This window comes from Heptranchias perlo, chromosome 11 (genome assembly GCF_035084215.1).
Source record: "Heptranchias perlo isolate sHepPer1 chromosome 11, sHepPer1.hap1, whole genome shotgun sequence".
Taxonomy (NCBI): Eukaryota; Metazoa; Chordata; class Chondrichthyes; order Hexanchiformes; family Hexanchidae; genus Heptranchias; species Heptranchias perlo.
Window position 1 is genome coordinate 60666830 of NC_090335.1, and position 24798 is coordinate 60691627.

The following is a 24798-nucleotide window of genomic DNA, read 5'->3' on the forward strand; positions in this document are numbered from 1 at the left end:
AGCAGGTTGACTGCTCACCCTCTCTGCCTGAGGAAATCGTTCCCAGAAGCATCAGCATTAAAAACTGCACATGAAAGAATTACAATTAAAGTCTGAAAAATACATCCACTATTTTAATAAAGCACATGGAAGCGAATTCAGGCACTTTTCAAACAAGATAACGCGCATACACCGAGATGAATGCAAGTTAAACCAATACAGTGAATGCAAGTGAAATTAAAATTTACAATCTGATTTCCTAGTTACGGTTGCCTTTTAAAAGTGTTGAGGGGACTGGTCCCTTAGTAACATACATCAAACAGCTGCATGGATCTGCTGTTTAATAATGAAATCCTTGATCTGTTATTACCTGTTGAGAGATGGACGGGTAAGGGATTAAGGTCTTTATCCACCATTTTCTGATGCAATGCTCTCAGGCTGAATGGCTCTACTGTGAATGGTAAGGTGCCAGTCAGCATTGCGTAAGTATTCACACCGCTAAAAATCAAAAAGAAAAGTATTATTAGCAGATGTGCCATCATAAAGTGGGTGGAACTTTTATTTCCCCCGGCACCTTCCTCCACCCCACTCCGCCACCTATACTGCAACTGCAACTGTGTTCGTTATTCTGACTTTAGCTCGAAATAAAAAATCCCCCATCTTTTGACCTTGAAGTTGCTTTGGGGTTTCTAAATGGAAGATTTAGATCATTAGGAATACTGTGCAAATTGAACTGGGCTATCTTTAACTATTGCTCCTGTGCAAAACATGATTTTGGAAATACCATGCATCAGAAAAGTATCTGCAAACATGTTTGGAAAAAAAAATCACCAGTGCAGTGAAATTGTGATGTGCCAAATAAAATGAGTTCCGGAAACAGTATTTTAAAGTATAGTCTCTGTCGATCAACATAAGGATAGAGTAATTTTTAAGACTAAGATGAGACAATAAAGCTGGAGATGTTTGCTTTCATTGAACGTTTAGTCAGCAGTAAAGCACTTACATTGACCATATATCCACTTTGGGACCATATTTCTTGCGTGCTAAAAGCTCTGGAGCTGCGTAGGCTGGACTCCCACACTGAGTGCTGAATGGATCAGAATAACCCAAAATACCCGCACAGTTACTCAATCCGAAATCTGGTGAATCCAAGGAAAGGAATATCAAGATGAAGGCGGACTTGTACAATCATTCTCAGTCTCAGAATGTTATGTTAACTGTTATTTATGCTGCAAGTATTTTCCTTTCCCAAATAACATTTAAACAGTCTTTCACAAATGCACAGATCAAATGCAAAATATTTCATTTTCTCAGTTTTGTCAGTTGACACACTTTCATCTTAAACGTCCAGCAATATATACTTCCTGCAATTAAGAGTAGACAATTTCCATTTTCAACAAAATTTGTTTCAAGCTATAATCTATTCCTGTTAATTCAAAGTGATTTTTGCCCCCCCAATAATTTAAATTAAGCAATTGAATTAAAAAGTGAATTATCCAGTAATTCAAAATTAAATACTTTAAATTAACAGCAGAAAACTGTATTGCTCAAACTTAACATTTCTGTTTCATAAAATTTCTCTTTCAGAATTCATTGTAATACTTGTATTTACTTAACTCCTTAACGTCAAAACATCTCAAACACTTCCCACAATGAATGACATTTGAATTGCAGTGAATGTCGTTATGTAGACAAAAATTGTATCCATAACCAACAGTTTACTTTTCATTTTTAGTATCCATTTCAACTTTTTGTTACTAATCTCAGAATTCTGGTTATTCTCCTTGAACAGATTTCTTATTTCACGGTTTACTCTTTAACAACTGAAATATTAAAAAAACCAGAAAATGCTGAAATGCACAGTGAGATTGATCAGAATCTGAAAGAGAAAAGACAGGTTACCATTCTTGGTGTGAACCTCTTACCAAGACAAAGGTCCCACCCAAAACACTCCTTCAAATACTGGCTGACCTCCCCTGCCTTTCCAGCATTTTCTGTTCTTTTTTCACATTTCTAGTATTTGTGGTTTTCCTTCTCAACTCCTCCCAATTGTCGTTTTCTAATTTCAACTTCCGCCCCCTCACTCTCTCAGAACGTTTTAATTTTGGTTTAACTCCTCCCGACCTTTATAATTTCACACCACTGTATTCCCTTCCAACTTTCTCATTAAGTGAACCAACTGCCCAGAAAAATTGCAAAGTATCTATCACCTCCCAGCTCTGAACACATGCTGACTGAGCATACCTATTAATTTTATATTGTTCTTTTCATCAAGTAAAAGGTTTTCAATCTTCAAATCTCTGCAAAAAAAATTGAAAGTCAAGAATTCATTCAGAAAACCTTCTGTTGCTGTGTTACATAGAAATAACTTTAAAATGAGTGAAGAATTATTGAAAAAAATGACCATACTTTCTGTTAATATTTTTGGAAGGGAAAGAGGTTTGTTGTCAAAAATACATAATTACTGAAGGTCAGTAGTCTTACAAAATGTGAATGAAGCCATTGACAACATTGGGTGAGTTGTTTACTGTCTGTTAAATGTGTAGTGTTCCTCTGAGGATCTGTCAAACTTGTTTTTGGTAAGTCGAACATTGCTATTTACAAAGAAGTAAAAAATATCTTCATTCAGTTCCTCTGAAGTACTATTTTATAGCAACACATATAAATTGTCATTGATGGACTTCCAATGGCTCAGTGTATTGCATTTTTAGCGTACTAGTTAATATGTTTGCTTCAAATTCCTGTGTGCGTTTTTTTTAAACTAAGAAGTTAATCAATGACATAAAAATAGCGCACACAGGGAATTGATGCATACGCATTAATCAATTGGTGCACAGAGGAATTTCCTCTTGCAGTTCTGCTGCAAACTCACTTCAGGCCGGTGCAGGTATGTATGGTTTGTGACTGCACTAAATAGTTGTTCCAGTGTCACTTCCAAGCTCTGATTGTAATCCCAGAATAAATTAAAATAACGTCCTTGCCAGTCCTAATATAAACTGAATTCTAGGAAATATCTTGACATTGTTTTGTCCCATGCTTGAGTATCAGCTATGTAGAAATGTATGTACAGTTTTATAGATTCTCATTGTCCAAAGAGAGATGAGCAATCTTTGTTAAAAGTACAATAAAAATAGTCACTTGGTAGGTTGTAGTCATCCTTCAGTATAGTGCTTGTTGTGATGATGGTTTGTTCAGCAATTATATATATATTTGTCCTCACACTCATTTTAGAGGATGAGCTTCAATGGTCTGAATAGTCTTTCCAAATCCCTTTTTTTCTTATCTTATTATGTATATCCTGAGCGTGTTAATTTAAGCTAATATGGGCACTATAAATTGCCTTAGCCTGAAGGGGGAAAAAAATCAACAAAGTTGTCCACTCCTGGTTGCAATCGAGTGATTCTTGCTGAAAAGTGCATCCATATGGGTGTTGAATGAGAAACAGGATACAGCTTGACACTGATGCCCATTTATCTTCAGGTTAAAAGAGCATGTTTAAGTTCCCAAAGTTCTGAAGCTTATTGCAGCCATATTTCTCCACCTTTGTCTATTGCTGAGTTAGCGCCAGGAGATCCAGCTGCTTATCCAACCATCTCCTCCCTACTGCACCTCACAGTCATATCCCTTGTGCCCTTAACTCCCTTCCCCTAAGTTAAATAGCCTCCCAACGCTTATTGTCTACACTCGCACATGAAGAATGGCCTCTGGGTGAGGTACAGGAGCACTCCTGGCAACCAGAATGTGTCATGATCTTCAGTAAAAGAAAAAAAAAGAAGCTATGTTTAGTAACATCTGCTTTATAGCCTAGATAATTGGAATTGATTAGGTTCCTTAACATGTTTGAAATTACCACAAACTCTAGAACCAAGGGATACTTGCTCAAGCTTTGAAAAGGAAAGATGTACACACAGTTTTAACTTAACTACTTTACACCGAGAGTTATGAACATGTGCAATGAACTACCTAAGGAGACAGTGGAGGCAGATAGTGTGGAACGATTTAAGAAAGAATTCGATAGATATTCAAAGGAGTGAACTATTGAGAAGTATTAGTTTTTGGAACCAGCCAGATAGACCGTATTTTCCATTCCTAGATTACTAGTTTACAGTTAGAGTTTTGAAATGACCATTGATAGACTTATTGCATTGAGAGTATTAGTTTTTGGAACCAGTCAGATAGACCAAAATGCTATTTTCTGGTCCTGTACATTCCTGTGTTTCTATGATTTGAAAGCAATAAATATAATGTTTTTCCTAGGCTACGAATAGATTTCTAAAATACATGCTGTAAAATGCTCCAGAGAAACCAAATGAAGATATTTTATATCTTTGTAGCATCAATGCCTGATTTACCAGCAAATCCTTCTTAAAATATTGAACAGGCAATAAACACTACATTTTGAAAAATATCAAACAGTTTCACCACATCTCTTGGAAATGGCAACCACATCCAATGTTCATTAGAATAAATTTGATTAATCATATCTGAAAATCATGAAAAAAAAATGGAATTACAGTCTGTTTGAAACTGAGAATGAGAATATTCCTAAATGTAAATTATTCATTCATACACAAAGTAAAGGTACATTTTTCAACTTCTGCCAAGTTATTTTAGTGCCTTATAGCACAAGCAATTATTTACCAAATCATTTAAGAAAACATATAAGAAAAAGCCACTCAGTCCATTGAAGCTCATCCCTCTTGTAGATTAACTTTCCCATCACAACATCAAACCATCAACATGTATTTTGAATAACCTGAATGTTTTTGCTTCCATTACCTTGTTTGGCAGATTATTCCAATTATGATCACTCTTTGAGTAAAAATGTTTTCATGCTATGCATTCAAAATTTACTTTATCATTCATCTCCATTTACATTCTACTTTCTTTAAACAACTGTAACAGAGAGGACAGAAAATAGACTTAAAGATCTTCCATCATCCCACCAGCAGTTTCAAGGTATTTGTGCTGATATATTTTCAAGTAGTGGCGTGTCTTTTAGACGTTAAGTGCAGCACCACTAGGGAAATTTGCATTCATGGTTTCAATGATCTGTAATGATGCCATCTCGTTCAGCTGTTTTACAAGGTCATAATTAGTTGTTGAGAGCAAACAGAACATAGAGCTATTAAAATAACAGTTATGCAACACACACATGCACTCACTCACTCACCCACTCACCTACCTGTGAACCACCCCTGCTCGGTGTAGATGCTCCACTGCTAGAGTGAGTTGCCTAATGTATCTGCGAGCCTCCGCTTCTTCCAATATCTTTCTGTCATACATTTTGTGCATTAAGTTGCCTCCTGTGCATAGCTCCATTACCAAGTAGTAGCTGTTCTCGGTTTCTAATATGTCCAAAAGCTGTGTAATATTCGGATGCCTGATCATTTGGTGAATCTGCCCTTCTCTTCGCAGGTTCTTTGTTACATAGGAGTCTTTCTTGGCTTTCTTCTTATCAATTACTTTCACGGCCACCTAACAGTTTACAGAAATTGTGATTACTGCTCAACATGGATAGCTCCAGCTTGTGTACATAGCCAGCTGAATAGTTACTTCCTTTTGGAAAAATAATAAATTATAATAAAAAGGATGCCATATTATCACTTGGATTTCATTTAGGTGGATGTATGAAATGTTCATACTACGTCCACTTGAACTGTGGAAAACACCCAGCAGTACAATTGCAGAGTCCGGAGAGTGTACTTTGAATTTTATATTGTAGTACTAAGTGAAGAATTGGGGATTACAGATCTGTGACTGATTTTAACAATTTGGTAGTGAATTAAGAGTATCATACAAGATGTGCACTGTGCAACATTAAAGCAGTATTGGCTTAAGGTCAGTTTTTCTTTTAATATGTCGGGAACAACACATTAAATCATTCTGCCAACAACACTGAATGTATCAATTTCTCAAAACATGTTTACAGACTCTGGAACGTTTGACTGTGATCATAACAAGTTTGTAATGTCATTGGCCATTTTGTATTTCATCCAAACTCACTTAGTTTTGAAGGACGTAGGATTTAATAGAAGGAAGTTATGGTTCTGACTGACCAAAGATTTTCATAGTTCTGTGCTCACCAAGAAAGTGAATGTGTTGTGCTGCTCATGTCACTATCTGAAAACAAGCTTGAACTTGATTGCAAGAAGGCACATTTGACATGTGTTGATGGTCAACTGTGCAAGGGGCCACCAATGGATAGATTACCTCAGTGGCCATAGCCTGTTGAAGGTGAACAGTTACAAAATCATTTACGAACATGTTTCATTCCAGTCTCGGAAAAGCCACTCCTACAACGTCAATGCTGCATTCATAGGTCCAATAGGTACCATTGTAGTAGCTAAAGTGAGACTGCCACTTTAATGCCAAGTTATGCACAGTTTTTCTTGCTGTAAAATCATGCCCATATCTACTGGGGTGAGACCATCCAAACTGAAATTTTATCTCATTTGAAATCCAGAAGGAGATTTGAAAACAAATTCTGTCCATTTGCAGTTTCGCCTCCTGTTGATAAAGTTACTTTCTTTAGACTATAAAATGATTTAATCAGAAGGAAGAAGCAGAAAACATCAGCCAAAAAAGTGTCCATTGCCAGCCTAACTGCTTTTATCTGTTTCACGCCTTCCCTCTTCTGCCCCTATTGCAATCGAAGTAATCTTGGAACATTTGCTGCCAGCATGATTCCTCTATTTTCTAGAAAAAGTCATTAGGTGTCAGCCTTGGCAAAGGAATAAAGGAACATAGAAACAGGAGTAGGCCATTAAGCCCTTTGATCCTGTTCTGCCGTTCTATTAGATCATGGCTGATCTGTACCTCAACTCTATTTACCAGTCTTTGCTCCATATCTCTTGATACCCTCACCTAACAAAACTTTACGATCTCAAGTCTTGAAAATTTCAATTGACCCAAGCATCCACAGCCTTTGGGAGAAGAGAGTTCCAGGTTTCCACTACCCTTTGTGTGAAAAAATGCTTCCTAATTTCACTCCTAATTGGCCAAGCTCTAATTTGAAGATTATGTCCCCTTATTCTGGATTCCCCCATCAGAGGAAATAGTTTCTCTGTAGCTATGCTATTGAATTCTTTTATCATTTTAAATTTCTCAATTAGATCACCCCTCAATCTTCGAAACTTGAGGGAATACAAACTACATTTAAGATCACCCCCAAACTATTTCCTCTGGTGGGAGAGTTCAGAACAAGACAGCATAACCTTAACATTAGAGCTAGGCCATTTAGAGGTGATGTCAGAAAGCACTTCTTCACACAAAGGGTGGTGGAAATCTGGAACACTCTCCCCCAAAAAGCTGTCGAGGCTAGATCAGTTGAAAATTTCAAAACTGAGATTGATAGATTTTTTTTTAGGCAACGGTATTAAGGGTTACAGAATCAAGGCAGGTAGATGGAGTCAAGATACAGGTCAGCCATGATCTAATTGAATGGCAGACCAGGTTCGAGAAGCTGAATAGCCTACTCCTATCATAGTATCATAGTAGGTACAGCACAGGAGGAGGCCATTTGACCCATCGTGCCTGTGCCAGCTCTTTGAAAGAGCTATCCAATTAGTCCCATTCCCCTGCTCTTTCCTCATAGTCCTTTAAGTTTTTCCCTACAAGTATTTATCCAATTCCCTTTTGAAAGTTACTACTGAATCTGCTTCCACCACCCTTTCAGACAGTGCATTCCAGATCATAACAACTTGCTGGTTAAAAAAATGTTTCCTCATGTTGCCTCTGGCTCTTTTGTTGATCACCTTAAATCTGTGCCCTCTGGTTACCGATCCTTCTGCCCCTAGAAACGATTTCTCCTTATTTACTCTGTCAAAACCGTTCATGATTTTGAACACCTCTATCAAATCTCTCCTTAACCTTCTCTGTTTTAAAGAGAACAATCCCAGCTTCTCCAGTCTCTCCACATAACTGAAGTCCCTCATCCCTGGCACCATTCTAGTAAATCTTTTCTGCACCCTCTCTTGACATCCTTCCTAAAGTGTGGTGCCCAGAATTGAACACAATACTCCAGCTGAGGTCTAACCAGTGTTTTATAAAAGTCTAGCATAACTTCCTTCTTTTTGTACACTATGCCTCTATTAATAAAGCCCAGGATCCCATATGCTTTTTTAACAGCCTTCTCAATTTGTCCTACCACCTTCAAAGATTTGTGTATGTGCGCCCCCAGGTCTCTCTGTTCCTGCACCCCCTTTAAAATTGTACCATTTAGTTTGTATTGCCTCTCCTCATTCTTCCTACCAAAATGCATCACTTCAAACTTCTTTGCATTAAATTTCACCTGCCATGTTGTCTGCCCCTTTCACCAGTTTGTCTATGTCCTCCTGAAGTCTGTTACTATCCTTCACATTGTTTGCTACAGTTCTAAGTTGCGTGTCATCTGCAAACTTTGAAATTATACCCTCTATACCTAAGTCCAGGTCATTAATATATATCAAAAAGAGCAGTGGTCCTAATTCTGATCGCTGTCACCACTATATACTTCCCTCCAATCTGAAAAGCAACCGTTCACCACTACTCTCTGCTTTCTGTCCTCTAGCAAATTTTGTATCCACGCTGCCACTGTCCCTTTAATCCCATAGGCTTTAATTTTGCTAACAAGTCTATTATGTGTTACTTTATCGAATGCCTTTTGAAAGTTCATATACACATCAACCGCACTACCCTCATCAACCCTCCCCGTTACTTCATCAAAGAACTCAATTGAGTTAGTGAAACATGATTTTCCTTTAGCAAATCCATACTGACTTTCATTTATTGGCCCTTACTTTTCCAAGTGCCAATTTATTTTGTCCCGAATTATTGTTTCTAAAAGTTTCCTCACCATCAACGTTAGGAACAATTACAGGCCAGTCAGCCTATGTTCCTAACCCCCTTGAGATAAAGGCCAATATTCCATTAACCTTTTTGTTTACTTTTTGTACCTGTGACTACCTTTTTGTTATTTGTATACATAGACACCTAAATCCCTTTGCTCGTACACAACTCCTTGTCTCTCACCATTAAGGATCCAAAGTAGATGACCTCACACTTCCCTACATTGAACTCCATCTGCCATATTTTTGCCCACTCATCTGATTATGTTCCATCTACACAACTTACAATGCCTTCTAACAGTGTCATCTGCAAATTTGGGTATACAACTTTCTATTCCTTCATCCAAGTCAGTAACATAATATATATGGCGAAAAGCTTATAGCCCAGTACAGATACCTGGGGAACACCACTTACGGTTGAGAAAGGCATGGATGTTAGGGAACTTGGGGAAATAAATAGTGATGTCTTGAGGAGTGTACATATTACAGAGAGGGAGGTGCTGGAAGTCTTAACGCGCATCAAGGTAGATAAATCTCCGGGACCTGATGAAATGTATCCCAGGACGTTATGGGAGGTTAGGGAGGAAATTGCGGGTCCCCTAGCAGAGATATTTGAATCATCGACAGCTACAGGTGAGGTGCCTGAAGATTGGAGGGTAGCAAATGTTGTGCCTTTGTTTAAGAAGGGCGGCAGGGAAAAGCCTGGGAACTACAGACCGGTGAGCCTGACATCTGTAGTGGGCAAGTTGTTAGAGGGTATTCTGAGGGACAGGATCTACAGGCATTTGGAGAGGCAGGGACTAATTAGGAACAGTCAGCATGGTTTTGTGAGAGGAAAATCATGTCTCACGAATTTGATTGAGTTTTTTGAAGGGGTAACCAAGAAGATAGATGAGGGCTGTGCAGTGGACGTGGTCTACATGGACTTCAGCAAAGCCTTTGACAAGGTACCGCATGGTAGGTTGTTGCATAAGGTTAAATCTCATGGGATCCAAGGTGAGGTAGCCAATTGGATACAAAATCGGCTTGACGACAGAAGACAGAGGGTGGTTGTAGAGGGTTGTTTTTCAAACTGGATGCCTGTGTCCGCTGTTATTTGTTATTTATATTAATGATTTGGATGAGAATTTAGGAGGCATGGTTAGTAAGTTTGCAGATGACACCAAGATTGGTGGCATTGTGGACAGTGAAGAAGGTTATCTAGGATTGCAACGGGATCTTGATAAATTGGGCCAGTGGGCCGATGAATGGCAGATGGAGTTTAATTTAGATAAATGTGAGGTGATGCATTTTGGGAGATCGAATCGGGCCAGGACCTACTCCGTTAATGGTAGGGCGTTGGGGAGAGTTATAGAACAAAGAGATCTAGGAGTACAGGTTCATAGCTCCTTGAAAGTGGAGTCACAGGTGGATAGGGTGGTGAAGAAGGCATTCGGCATGCTTGGTTTCATTGGTCAGAACATTGAATGCAGGAGTTGGGATGTATTGTTGAAGTTGTACAGGGCATTGGTGAGGCCACACTTGGAGTACTGTGTACAGTTCTGGTCACCCTATTATAGAAAGGATATTATTAAACTAGAAAGAGTGCAGAAAAGATTTACTAGGATACTACCGGGACTTGATGGTTTGACTTATAGGGAGAGGTTAGACAGACTGGGACTTTTTTCCCTGGAGAGTAGGAGGTTAAGGGGTGATCTTATAGAAGTCTATAAAATAATGAGGGGCATAGATAAGGTAGATAGTCAAAATCTTTTCCCAAAGGTAGGGGAGTCTATAACGAGGGGGCATAGATTTAAGGTGAGAGGGGAGAGATACAAAAGGGTCCAGAGTGTCTGGAACGAGCTACCAGAGGCAGTAGTAGAGGCGGGTACAATTTTGTCTTTTAAAAAGCATTTGGACAGTTACATGGGTAAGATGGGTATAGAGGGATATGGGCCAAGTGCAGGAAATTGGGACTAGCTTAGTGGTATAAACTGGGCGACATGGACATGTTGGGCCAAAGGGCCTGTTTCCATGTTGTAACTTCTATGATTCTATAATAACCAGGGAGCATTCCCTTTATCCATATTCTCTGTCTCCTACCAACCCATGTTACAAGGTTACCTCCAATTCCGTGCGCTAATAATCTCTTGTGTGGAACCTTATCAAATGCCTTCTCAAAGTCCATATAGACAACATTCATAGACACTCCCCTATCCACCATGTCAGTAACCTCCTCAAAAAATTCAACTAGATTAGTCAGACATGACCCTTCACAAATCCATGCTGACTCTCTTTGACCAGCTCATACTTATCCAAGTGCTCAGTCACTCTGTCCCTGATGATAGGTTCAAGTAACTTTCCCACAACTGATGTTAAATAATGGAGTGACATTTGCAGTTTGACTCAGTGTACTTCAGTGGTGTGAAGGACACTCTGAGATAGTGAAAGGCACTGTATCAATGCAAGTTCTTTCTTTCATTAAATCAAAAGGCGTTTCTTTAATAAAAGCTTTACCTGTGCCAACCACTCTGCATGGGTGTGACTCTCTGATGTCTGCACTGTTTTAATTTTTAAAAACTTGTTCTGTTTGACTATTATTGTAATTTTTTTTTAACACTTCTGCTAAAATACTAGTGTCGTAGGAACATATTTAGTGTCCTTCTGCTAACAGCCCCAAATGGGAGCAATACTCAGCATGATTCAGCTCCTTAGTGTTGTTATAAACAAGTAAAATTTAGGACCATTAACCCACCAGAGAAGAAACTTTCATTCCATCAAGCTGAGCAAGTTTCTAATCCCCTTTGTTAAAATGGCTGCAGTAGCCTGGTAGTTATGGACTGGATTAGTAACCTTAGAGGTTATGACTTCAAATTCCAGAATGGCAAGGTGTAGAATTGAAATTAAAAACAAATCTGGTAATTTATGGACTAGTATCAGAAAATGACCATGGAAGTTGTTGGAATTTTGTAAAAACCCAGCTGGTTCACCAATCACCTTCAGGGAGGGGAACCTGCTCTGGCCTACATGTGACTCCAATCTCACACAATGTGGTTGACTGTTTTAATGTCCTTAGGACATCTAGGGTTGGGAAATAAATGCTGCCTTGCCATTGTTTCTCGCAGCCCAAATAATAAATAAAAGTAATAAATGAAGGTTTTCTTTTTTCCACTCTTACTTTAAATTAGTTAGGTTATTCCTAATATTAAAATGATAATTGAATGCTTTAAATCATTGTTTTCTTTTTTTAAAAAATCCTCTTTTCCTGAAAGTACTAACTCACGCTGTGGTACGGCTGTACAGGTGCCCTGGTACTTTACCCAAGATGCCCTTCTTCATGCTGCCTGTACACACCTCTACTTTTTTTCCTGTTTATATCTATCAACTTGTTTATTTTTTTGTTATACAGTAACTGCTAGTAACATAATTGGGAGAGGACTTTGGGGTATTTCTGTGCATAACACTGTAGGGAGAATGAATAAATATCAAGACAGTCATCAACCCAAGAAAGTTCGGCAATGGTGTCATTTCAATTGTAAATGTTCAATCATCTCCCTGACAATGTTAGGCTTGGCAACTCCTTCAGGCCATTTTCCAGATGATGTGATCAGTCAGTAGTCACTGTTTTGAGAAAACTGTTCCAAAAAATCATTAAAAATAGCCAGACAAATATAAAAGGATGTCTAAATAATTCTTTTCAACGGTGTTTATTTCTGTGATGGGTAAGACTCCCTTTCTTTATGGTATTTTATATTTCCTTTCTTCGGAATGGTCCTCCCATGTCATATACCATCAGTGTCCATGAACAGTGCATGCTGGTTCCACGTTTCTGCTAATGCCATTCTGAAATATGAAGTACATGAGACTTCGGGAATGGCTCCCTTTCTTCCTCACTCCCTCTACTGAAGTGCATGGTTTCCATGCTGTCCCATCATATGGTAGCTTGGTTGAGACCAGAACTCTGCATGTCGGAAACCACGAGCAGAAACTTTCAAATCAGTATTCCACTGTGTCTATTCCAATGCTCCCCTGGCCGGCCTCCCACCTTGCACCTTCGTAAACTTGATCTCATCCAAAACTCTGCTGCCCATATCCTAAGTTGCACCAAGTCCCGTTCATCCATCACCTCTGTGCTCGCTGACCTATACTAGCTCGCAGTCCGCCAGCACCTCGACTTTAAAGTTCTCACCCTTGTTTTCAAATCCCTCCACGGCCTCGCCCCTCCCTACCTCTGTAACCCCCTGCTGCCCTACAGCCCTCTGAGATCTCTGAGCTCCTCTAATTCTGGCCTCTTGCGCATCCCCGATTTTAATCGCTCCACCATTGGCTGCCATGCGGAGCAGGCTCGAAAGGCCGATTGGCCTACTCTTGCTCCTATTTCTTATGCCTTCAGCTGCCTAGGCCCTAAGTTCTGCAATCCTCTCCCTAAACCTCTCTGCCTCTCACTCCTCCTTTAAGATGCTCCTTAAAACCTACGTCTTTGACCAAGATTTTGGTCACCTGTCATAATATCTCCTTACATGGCTCAGTGTCAAATTTTGTTTGATAACACTCCGGTGAAGCACCTTGAGACATTTTATTACATTAAAAGTGCTATATAAATGCAAGTTATTGTTGTTGTCACTGCTTGGGAACTGATTTTTTTTGAATAGATACTAAGATTGTAATGTCCTCTTTAGGCTGTGACAAAGGCTGCTGTAATGTTTTCTATTTTAATGGGAAAATGTCCAAAGTCTACTTTTTTCTCGCTATAATCAACCACAGTTTGTGCTATCCTCCTCCATCAGAAGAGTGAGATGAGATCATTTTTTCACTATGGATAATGCTGCTCCTGGGCTGATACATTAGCAGGCTCATAAGTTGCAGGATCCCCTTCCCAAGTTGGTTTGCCTCTCCTTTTCCACCAACAACCTGACTAAAAAGATTGGTGAAACTAACTAGGGGAATCAGGTCAATGTTAGCTGAGTTGAAGTTGTTAGCTTGGTTAAGGAAGTGTTTAGGTTTTGCGCAGGATGCATATTTCAAACTGAACACTGTTATTACAACTCATGCCAGTCTAGACTTGGACTAAAAATATACAGAACTATATATACCCCAAACTAAGGGACACCATCAAATGACAAAGAATTAACTGGATTTGTAAAATGATTGTGTGCACAATGAGATAACTGGTGATTTTTGTTTTGTTTTAATCTAACCCAAATAAAGCTAATAAAGGAAAATTACCGCATTAAGCATGCGCTGTAGTGCAAACTTAGAATACATGATGGCCTTTGAGTTGAGTTCAGAGCAGACTGTGCCAGGAAATGACTATCTAAAAATTCTTGACTCAGTGACAACAGCCGTTTCAATTCAATCATTTTCACCCAATCTATTAGTATTTAAACCATCTCTTGGTGCTAATCACACAAAGATAGTGGAAATGAGGTGAGCATGGCTGCTAAAATGAGTACTAAACTCCAACAGTGGCAGCCAAGGTTTTGATCCTTGATTGTCATTCAAACTCAGCTCTCTGTATCAGTGATTTTCTTTCCTATTTGTCTGGTTTTCCTCTCTGTTCTACTGAAGGTGGGGCCATTCTGAGGTACAATTCCACAAGTGGCATTTTCCCTCCAGTATCTTGTCAAAGTGGCCATTTTTGAACTTGGACAGTGATTGCAGGCAGGCTATTTGAGGGCAAGCTATTTGACTGTCAGGCACAATCCTGACCCTCACTTCTCCTTATACCCAAACATGCACATATACCAGCAGAGGCCACTGAATATCAATCAGGGACAGGAACCCTGGCTAATTCTTTTCTTCTCCCAAGCCAGGAAGACTGGCATCATTTTGGCTTTGTTGAACTAACTCAGCAGAAAGCAAGATCAAAGCTGAAACTTTCTTGAGTGAAGGCTCAGTATTACATTGATGCCCCGTTGGGCAAAGTTTGATGGCTTTGAGCTACAATGATGGGTGGAGGACTTGAGAGTCAGGAAGTGGCCTCTCTCGGGCTAGAAAAAAGCAATTAAGTTGGTTATCCCAGCACTCTCTGCTGGCAAATACAGAGAAGGTGATGAAATCCATAACCCAGACTTTGGTGGGGACAGCAGGGGGTCAGGGAGTGGAAAAATTGAGATAAAAAGAAAAACAAGTGTGAATGTTGCAAATCTGAAAATACTGGAAATACACAGTGAGTCCATCATTATCTTAAAGACAAAAGGGACAGGTTAACACACCCTGAACAAGGGTGTCCATCGCAGGTTAACACACCTCTGACCAAGGGTGTCCATCGCAGTTTAACACACCCCTGACCAAGGGTGTCCATCGCAGTTTAACACACCCCTGACCAAGGGTGTCCATCACAGGTTAACACACCTCTGACCAAGGGTGTCCATCACAGGTTAACACACCTCTGACCAAGGGTGTCCATCACAGGCTAACACACCTCTGACCAAGGGTGTCCATCACAGGTTAACACACCTCTGACCAAGGGTGTCCATCACAGGTTAACACACCTCTGACCAAGGGTGTCCATCACAGGTTAACACACCTCTGACCAAGGGTGTTCATCACAGGCTAACACACCTCTGACCAAGGGTGTTCATCACAGGCTAACACACCTCTGACCAAGGGTGTTCATCACAGGCTAACACACCTCTGACCAAGGGTGTTCATCACAGGTTAACACACCCCTGAACAAGGGTGTCCATCACAGGCTAACACACCTCTGACCAAGGGTGTCCATCACAGGCTAACACACCTCTGACCAAGGGTGTTCATCACAGGCTAACACACCTCTGACCAAGGGTGTTCATCACAGGCTAACACACCTCTGACCAAGGGATTCCATCACAGGTTAACACACCCCTGACCAAGGGTGTCCATCACAGGTTAACACACCCCTGACCAAGGGTGTCCATCACAGGTTAACACACCCCTGACCAAGGGTGTCCATCACAGGCTAACACACCTCTGACCAAGGGTGTTCATCACAGGCTAACACACCTCTGACCAAGGGTGTTCATCACAGGCTAACACACCTCTGACCAAGGGTGTCCATCGCAGTTTAACACACCCCTGACCAAGGGTGTCCATCACAGGTTAACACACCTCTGACCAAGGGTGTCCATCACAGGCTAACACACCTCTGACCAAGGGATTCCATCACAGGTTAACACACCTCTGACCAAGGGTGTTCATCACAGGCTAACACACCTCTGACCAAGGGATTCCATCACAGGTTAACACACCTCTGACCAAGGGTGTCCATTATAAACGTTAACCTGTCTCCCTTCAGATGCTAAAAGACCTGTTTTGTATTTCCAGCATTTTTTGAGGAAATATGGAAAGGAGAGTTTCTTTAATGTACTAAAACAGTCGGGCCAGTAAACTATACTTCTGGAAACATTGGTGTTTGTGTGGATTTTCCTTTTATGGGTGAAACTAATCACACGTCCGTTTTAAAAGTGTTCTTAGTATTTCAACCAATTGCCAAACAAGGATCCATGTGAACGTAAAACTCATATTAGTACCGAGAAACGAAATTACCTTTTCACCAGTCAGAACGTGCAATCCTTCTCTAACTTTGGCGAACGATCCCTCTCCTAACTTCCTCCCAATCAGATAGCTTCCGACCCGCTTGGTATGGTGGAAATTCCGGATCGATTCCCGAGAAACATGGGCAACGGAAAGTGGAAGGTAACTTTCTGAGTTGGAGATGTGGAGATCTCCCGGTGCGGGATCGTCCAGGATCTCCCCAGCAGCTGCTGGCATCCTCGGGCTGGGAAATGTCTTATTTGCCTGGTCCAGCAGGGAAGGATCCGCGATCAGAGGCGATAAACGAAGTCAGCACTGACAGACAAAATAAATAATCTCCGCCAATTTCCAACACTGGCTAACAGTAATCCAGCATTAGACAAAACAATCCAAGCAACAAAGCGAATTAAAGGAATTCGCTCTGGGGAAGTGTCCAGTTACTTTCCATTTAAGTGGAAGTGACAAAAAAAAAGTTATTTAGTCAAACAAGCTCCCTTTTCCACACGTTCCTGCAATGTTTACATCTGAGGCGGTTAGCAGCTCATGTCAAACGCAGATCTTCATTCGGACTGCAGTACAGTACTTCCTGTTAGTGGGGCAGTCACTGCGGCTCAAAAGTAGGAAGGCAAAGTAATCGGTCAACTTTCAGACAACTGCAGCTTTTACATATTTCTCTCCCGAGATCCCGTCCCCTCCTCCAGCTGATTTGACGCTTAGTTCGATACCAGCAATTATTTACTGGTCCCGTCTCAGGAAGATACTCGTTAATAATTTTCTCTCTCTCTCAGCTCGAATCCATTAATCCCATCCGATCCTTCGGGAACAGATGCGACGCTGCGTGGCGGAACATCTTGTAAATTTCTGGTCAGTTTCAGTCAGTGGAGCGCTCTCTCTCTCTCTCTCTCTCTCACACACACACACACACACACACACACAGAGCTGCCGGGGGAAAAAAAGGACTGCTGATTTAATCTTTTAAACTTCTCAGATTTCCAGAGGGCGGGAGCGATCTTGCCTTCTCCCTCCTATAAACGAGAAGAGGAATGGCTCGTCTCTCAGGAGTTGTGATTTTTTTAACCCCCTCTCTGTCTCCTCTTAAATTTGATTACGCCTTGTTCTTTCCTCCCGTGACCCACCTTTTATTAATTGTACCCTTTTCATGAGCCTTTAATCTGCTTCCTTTGAAAACTCTCTGCTTTTTCATCCAGTAAACTTCTTTCTTTCTGATTTCTAATTCATTGAAGAAGAAAGTGTCCTCCAAATATTACACGTTTAAAACTCTTTTATCTCCCTTCTTTTGCATCGTTCACTTTTGTTGAACTATTTCAACATCTTCTGTTCTTTTTTTCTTTCTCCTCCTTCTTCTTCTAAATCGGCGCCTAACTTTTTTCCCCCTGATTTCTCCGCTTTGCCGCTGTACCTCTTTCCAATTTTCTTGGGGGGGGGGGGGGGAAGAGGGGAATTATTAACTATTTTTATCTTTCTTCCGGCGTTTAAATGCATATCATCCTTTCTATCACCACGTGTATCCGAGTCTACTTTCTCACTTGTACTGTCTTCTAATGTGTCTGTCCCTTTTATGCTTATTTTGTCCCTCTGAGTTTTCTCTTCGCCTTTCTCCTGATTTTTTCTTGTTGTTTCTCGCCCTCCTATTTTCTCTCTTCTAGTTTGCCGTTTCTCACTCCCTTGTTTCTGCCCTTTCTCGAATTTTATGCATTCTATTTTTTCTCCCTATTTCTTTTTCTGCCCTTCATTCTGTTGACTTTCTCTTTTGTTTTTCCGTGTCTCCCCTCACCTTGATATATCCTTTTCTTCCTGTCTTAAGCTGCCTGCACTCACTCTTTCTCCCCCTCTTTATTTTACTTTGTCCTCGTTTTTCTTCTACCTACCCCCTTTTTAACTCTCACCATTATTTTCTGTCGCCGGCGCTTGCTCCCTGCTGTTTTGCCTCTTGCCATGCTCACCAGGGACCTCTTATGATTAGGTCACGCTAATCAAGGGGCCCCTTCTGCGCCTCCTTTGATAAAACATTTGTCCCCGGGTGAAGCGCTGCATAAGTGGTGGCATCTAATTCTTCGTCCACGTTTTCTAAAGCCGTGTAATATTATTACCAGACCCTATCTCTACTTCATATAATGTATTTTTGTGGACAAAAAATTACGCGTTCGTTATGACAGGGGTTCGTGTGTCAGTGTCATGTAATAATGAGTAAAATGGAAAGTTTAATATATTTCGCCCTCGTTAAGAATTTTAAAAGAAAACTCTAAAAGAAATCTTACAAGTTCTAGCACTGCTGGACCCTTTTTTTCAAAATTTCTGATCATCTAGGGCCATGTTTTCCTCTGTTAGTATAATTCTTTGTAACTTTTTGTTAGTGTTTTGCTGATTTCAGAGTCTGCAGACTGTCACACTTGATAATATTATGTGAAATTGCCTGAAATCATCAAAGACAAATGGGGTTGAGGGGTGCTGTGGAAATTACATTTCTTTAAAGAGAAAACAATATTTATGATGAGTCAGCTTGGCTCAACTGTTAACATTCTCACCTCTGAGTCAGAATATTGCAGGTTCGGTGCTCTCCAGTAGGGCAGTGAGGAGATTGTTGCATTGTTGAAGGTGACATCCTTCAGCTTAAACCAAGGCTCACTCTATCTGTTTAAGTGAATGTTAACAGTCTCATTGCACTATTTGAAGAAAAACAAGGAATTCAACCAGCGTCTTGGCCAACGTTCCCTTATTCAATTCTAATGCTATAATATTAATAATATTATTATACTATTAATATCTATTCGGGTATTAAGGGATATGGAGCCAAGGCAGGTATATGGAGTTAGGATACAGATTAGCCATGATCTCATTGAATGGCGGAACAGGCTCGAGGGGCCGCATGGCCTGCTCCTGTTCCTATGTTCCTCAACTAAGCAGATGAACCGCTCATTCATCTCATTGCTGTTTGCAAGATCTTGCTGTCTGAAAAATGAATGTTGTGTTTGTCTACATAACAATAGTTACTGTCTTCCTAATAATTCATTGTATGTGAAGCACTTTGCAATGTTTCTGTCTTTTTTTGAATTCTGAAAATAATAGCATTTTGTGTAAAACATTTAAAAATAACCAGAACACAGATTGGGAAGTAATGGTTTATAAAAAATATTAAAACCTTCTGTCCCAGCAGTGGCGCTGAACATAAACCACTTGATTATATTGAGGATGTGTTGTATATGTACAGTTAATGTGCCTGAGGGCTGATGTTCAGTGATGTCTCTTGTAGGAGACACTGCAGCAGCTGGAATTAATCAGCTGTAGCTTTCAGTCAGGCAACTCCTTTTGTGAACTCCATTCATTTTTGGTCTGTATTGAGGATTGCAGCACTGCTGCAGATCTACAGTGTCTCAAACTCCGGACTGTTGAGACTAGATGCATATATAGCAAAAGAACTTAATTCTCAATGCATAATTCAGTAAGCTTCTACTCCGCATGGCATGAATATAAAACTATATTTAATCTCTAATGTTAGAGATGGTTCAATGTGGTTACAATCATTTCTATGTAGAAGAAGGAAGCAGTTATTGTTTAGTTTATGTATTTAAATTTTATACATATAGGTGGCAGCAAAAATATTACACAATTAGTCTTCAAGCCAGTTCTGAGGTAATTATGTCCACAGGGTTCCAACACAAAAAATAATCTTGAGCAATCTGGACACTTTTAGCTGTACTCATGCCAATATCCTATTCTGTATTAAATGTATTGCTATCATAGCTTAATGATAGATAAAATATCATGTATATAAACAGGATGGTTTCATTCTGAGCACCTTAAAAATAAACTGTTTCAAAAAACACACACAGATTGTTGGGCGTGTAGCTTACAATGTCACTGCTGTGCCAAGGTCCATGAAATTTGTCCTCTACACAGCAGTGTGATTAAATGCAGCAAAATCAGTTTGGGTTTGTTGCAGTCAGGAAGAGCTGGTACACCTTCAGACACAAAGTCACACAATGCATGCGTATTGATATTGTGCTTTAAAGTAGCTCCTACATTCTGGTTCTGCTGAACACCATTATGATTAATATCAAGAAACACATTTTTAAACTAAATATTTATCATTACTACAATTTTTATGTTCTCATCCTCCACTTCACCAGTACCTTCCACACTCATGCAAGTCTCCTTGACCTGGAGTAGTAAATAGGTAGGCCCCACTACTTCCCTTAGATCCAATACTTTCCATGAACTTGTTGTATTGCCCAGTAGTAGCTTTGCTCAGATTAACAATTTGCTAATGCATTAATGTTTAATACTGTACTGCAGTTAATCCATTGTTTGAAAGTCACAAGAGTAAAAATTCCATTTGACAGAACTGGATATATTGGTGTAAAGTGAGCAAGTAGGGGCTTGAATTTGGGGCACCAATGAAATCACCAGGTCCTTGCTCCAATAATGCACCATCGGAAACCATGGACCTGGTTGTCCATCAGTGTTCTTTGCTCTCGCTCTGAAGTCACAAGAGGCTCATTAGATCTTTAAAAACAGTGCAAATGAGGAACCAAATAGGCCAATGTGCAAAATCCCAGAATTTATGATGTGCACCAGCTATGTACTCAGCATTTCCATTGAAACTAGAAGCTAACAGCCAATTGTATTGAAGCATGGATGCAAGGAATTTCTTAAGATTGCATTCTTGCAAACTGTTGAAATGCAATTGATTTCAAAGTTTGGGGGATTGCATTCAATGCTTACTCCTTTGCTTGATTGGCTAAATCAAACAAAGGATGCCAGGTAAATCAGATTGGGCCATAGCTGCATGCTTGCACCTTTCACTACTAATTTTCACTACCCATTTTTACAGGCCCAGGCACAACTACCTGGAATGTCTGAGGAGAACTGCATTTGGAGGCTATGCTTTAGTAGGGAGATAGCTATGCAGAGTTGTGCCAAACAGATCTGCAGGCAACTTCAATGACAGTGACAACACTTTTCCAGGTGTTTTCCAGGTCACTACAGGGGACATCTACAATCTAAGCCAATTTGCAGTACACGGATATATCAAACAGATCACTGATGCATTGTTCAGCAGGACCAACTTGTTTATCATTTTTCCATCTGAACATGAATAGCAGCACAATAAGGCTGCCTTATTTCATCACGTTGTTGGATTCCCCTGAATGCGACAAGTCATTGATGGTACTCATGTGGCCATCTAGGCCCCTGCACACAATTCTTTTGACTACGTGAACTAAAAAGGGTTCTGATCCATTAATGTTCAGTTGGTCAGTGATTATCAAACACCAGATCGTGCAGTTCAATATCACAATACTTTCAGTCAAAGGCAGTCATGTGTCACCATTATTTGAAGGCAAACAACAAGACTGGCTCCTTAGAGACTAAACATTACCATCTTCAGACATGATAAATGACCCGCTTGCATCAGCCACAGAAACAAGTCGAGTGCAGATAAAATGAGGCTCATACCAGGATAATTAAAGAGCATACTATAGAGATGATGAAGCAACATTTGAAATGCCTCAAAAGGTTGAGTGCACCTTTCAGTACATTCCCAGCAGGGTTGTCAAGATCATCATTCTTTAGAGCATGCTGTATAACCTTGTTCCGCAAAGAAACCTGACCCATAGAAGAGGAGGGGAATAACCTTCAATCAAGGCTGGAACAGAATGCAGATAGTTATCAAGAGAAAGTCCCTGCAGAACCACCAATATGGCTAGGAAGAATATGACTTCAAACTCTTAAACTGTGACTTTGTAGAAGTCATTCCCCAGTGGAAACATGATGTGGAGATGCCAGTGATGGACTGGGGTGGACAAACGTAAGGAATCTTACAACACCAGGTTATAGTCCAACAAATTTATTTTAAAATCACAAGCTTTCGGAGATTATCCCCTTCGTCAGTGGAAACAGTAAGCATATTAGTTGGTTGCAACGTTTCAGGGAGATTCATGTGACCCTATACTTCCTTCTGGATCATGAAATGGTTCTGCAGTTGCCTCTGCCACATCCATCATTGCAGTGGCTGGCTGGACCTGCCCATTTTCTGAAACATCTACTGTCAAATGTATGGTGGCCGACGGGGAACCGAGGGCGGGTGGTGGGGTTGGATATCCCATATCTGGTGTCACTTTCAGAGACTGCTGCCTCACCAGAGCCTACTCCAGCTAGACCCTTGCTGCTTGGCACTGCTTCAGCATGTACACTGGGCTTCATGGGAGAAAATCTGGCCAGCAATGAGATTAATGGAGCTTTACCTCAATGTTCTCTCAATCCCATTCTCTAGTATGTTGATGTTGGGCAAGATTGTTGTAAATTGGAGTTTAAGGACTTTACAGCAGCAGTCAGAGCATTTACAGAGATACCCCAAGGACCTTTCCCACTGGGGGCTCTGCTTCAGATGTCCCTGAAGTTGTTGTGTGCTCCACAGTGGACTGCAGGGCTAAGAAATCTTTTTGACCACTGCACAGTTCCAACTAGTGGATTGCTCAACACTTACAATCAGATCTGATGGGGAGTTTTACTCAGACTCAAACGACTGTGGTAGGCAGTCCCGCCCTTTTATAAGCAATCTCTGTGAAGTTCACATCCCTAGGGTCTGCAGCTGAGGAAGGATGGAAACTGGCCCTCCACATAGCAGATTCCTGTTTCTCCATTGGTATCCCCAATTGCTCCTTCTCATTCATGCTCAATACTTCACCCGATGCATCCGCCTCAAATGCACAATCTAAATCATCCCAGGGTGGATGTACCTATGCTGATCCTTGAGACAGGTGGGGTGAGTAATGTTGTGATGTGCTGGTATCTTGGGCAGCTCTGCAAGCTATGTCTATTTCTGGTGGCATACCCAGAGAAATAGAAAAGGAAAAAAATGTTAGAACGGGGTGCTTGCAAGACACCCTTTCAAATAATACTCAAATGGCAATACGTCTGGCATACTGTTGTGTTTGAGTGACAGTAAATGAGTGAGTGAGCGAGTTGGAATTTAAGGACATAATAAGAGAAGCTTAGTATTAGCCCCTAGCTGAGGGGGAGATCTTCAGCTTCACCTTGCTCCACTTTCTATGTGCCCTTGCAGCTGAGCAGTCCAACATGACATCCTCAGATATTAGATTAATAGACTCTCCTTCAGTGCAAGTTTGCTCCCTCCTGCTGTGAGCCAACAAAAAAGTAATGTTAAGATGTTGTAAGCTTAAAAAGTACACATACCTGTGCTTTGTGCCATACAGAGTATAATAGATTGCAAACCCAGACTGGAGGCAGTCAGTCAATTTCACCTCAGAACTGACCTGGCAGGGGCACTCCTATGATCACGAAGGTAGGGCCCCAGGACGAGCAAGTAGAATCAGCTGTTACCAGTTTGAGCTTTGCTGACGTAGAGGTGGATCCTAATGCTGGCTGGAGACTGGTCTAACACCTTTATCCAGTAGGGTGAAAACTATTTATTTGCAGCGGACGTGTCGACAAGGGCTACCTGAGCACCTGGGCACGGGGTGTGAAATACCGTCAGGCTGACTGCCAGGACAGGTGAAGGAACCGCGCCGTGGCAACGAAATGGCTTCGCGAAGAAGGTTCTACTCGAAACCTGTGGTTTCAAGGCCGCGGACATCTTCGCCTGCAAGACTTTTCGAGGAGCGGATACCTTGACGTGACCTTCAGGGATGTCGCAGGATGCCTAAAGATGTCCCAGGCCTTCAAGAAGAAGGGGAAGGAAGTGCCATTGTCACTTCTCACTACGGAGCGGCTCTTCGCGCTCCCGCAGGAGAAGGAATGGACACTGATAGTCCACATGTTCAACTCGCATGTGCCCCTCGTGGACGTGCTAATGTTCCTCAAAAGAAATGTGGACGGAGCAGATCGGAGCAACAACATCGAGGACATATTCGGGATCTGGACCAGCAAGAGGAGCAGCCAATCGACGCTGAGGGTGGACACTGAGGGAAACATCGTTCACCTCCCATCAATCTTCGCGATTGTGGGTATGTGGTGTACCAGGGGCAGCCCAGACTGTGTCGCACCTGTGGCAAACCTGGGCACGAGGTGGCCTTCTGCAAGGTGGTGATCTGCAGGAACTGCAGGAAGGAGGGCCACCAGATACTGGACAGTCAGGAGGCCAAGTGCTGCAACCTGTGTGGAGAGGCTATTCATCGGTACAAGACTTGCCCAAACCGCAGACACAGCTACGTGAGGTGTGGCAATGCAGGAGAAGAGAGCAGCTGTGGTGGCTGCCCCGTAGGAGGCCAGACCCCTCCGCCAAGCCGTGGCCCCCGTGAAAGAGCCAATGACCAAAAGGAGGACAAAGACCAGGAAGGGAGCATCGAGGAAACCAACCGAACCCCGACACTCAGCCCCGTGACTTCCCCTGAGCACCCAGAGTCGATGGAAGGTGAACCAGGGGCGGAAGAAGGATAGACCATGCAGGGAACGATAAAGAGGAAGTCCCGTAGGATCAGAGGAACCAATGCCAAAGGTGGGACCAGCAGCAAGAGAT

At 41.2% G+C, this 24798-nt stretch overlaps 1 protein-coding gene across 1 annotated transcript in view; it reads right to left on the reverse strand.

Annotated features, from left to right (window-relative positions):
• The window catches only part of hunk (hormonally up-regulated Neu-associated kinase), a 40947-nt gene extending 23632 nt beyond the window's left edge, over positions 1-17315 (reverse strand). Inside the window, exons 1-5 of the mRNA XM_067993174.1 lie at positions 16314-17315; positions 5165-5457; positions 2224-2279; positions 983-1118; positions 350-477 (exon numbers count right to left, since the gene is read on the reverse strand). Coding sequence (XP_067849275.1) covers positions 350-477; positions 983-1118; positions 2224-2279; positions 5165-5457; positions 16314-16538 — 838 coding nt within the window. The 5' untranslated portion in view covers positions 16539-17315. The remainder of the gene's footprint in view (positions 1-349; positions 478-982; positions 1119-2223; positions 2280-5164; positions 5458-16313) is intronic.
• Between the last annotated feature and the right edge of the window lie 7483 nt (positions 17316-24798).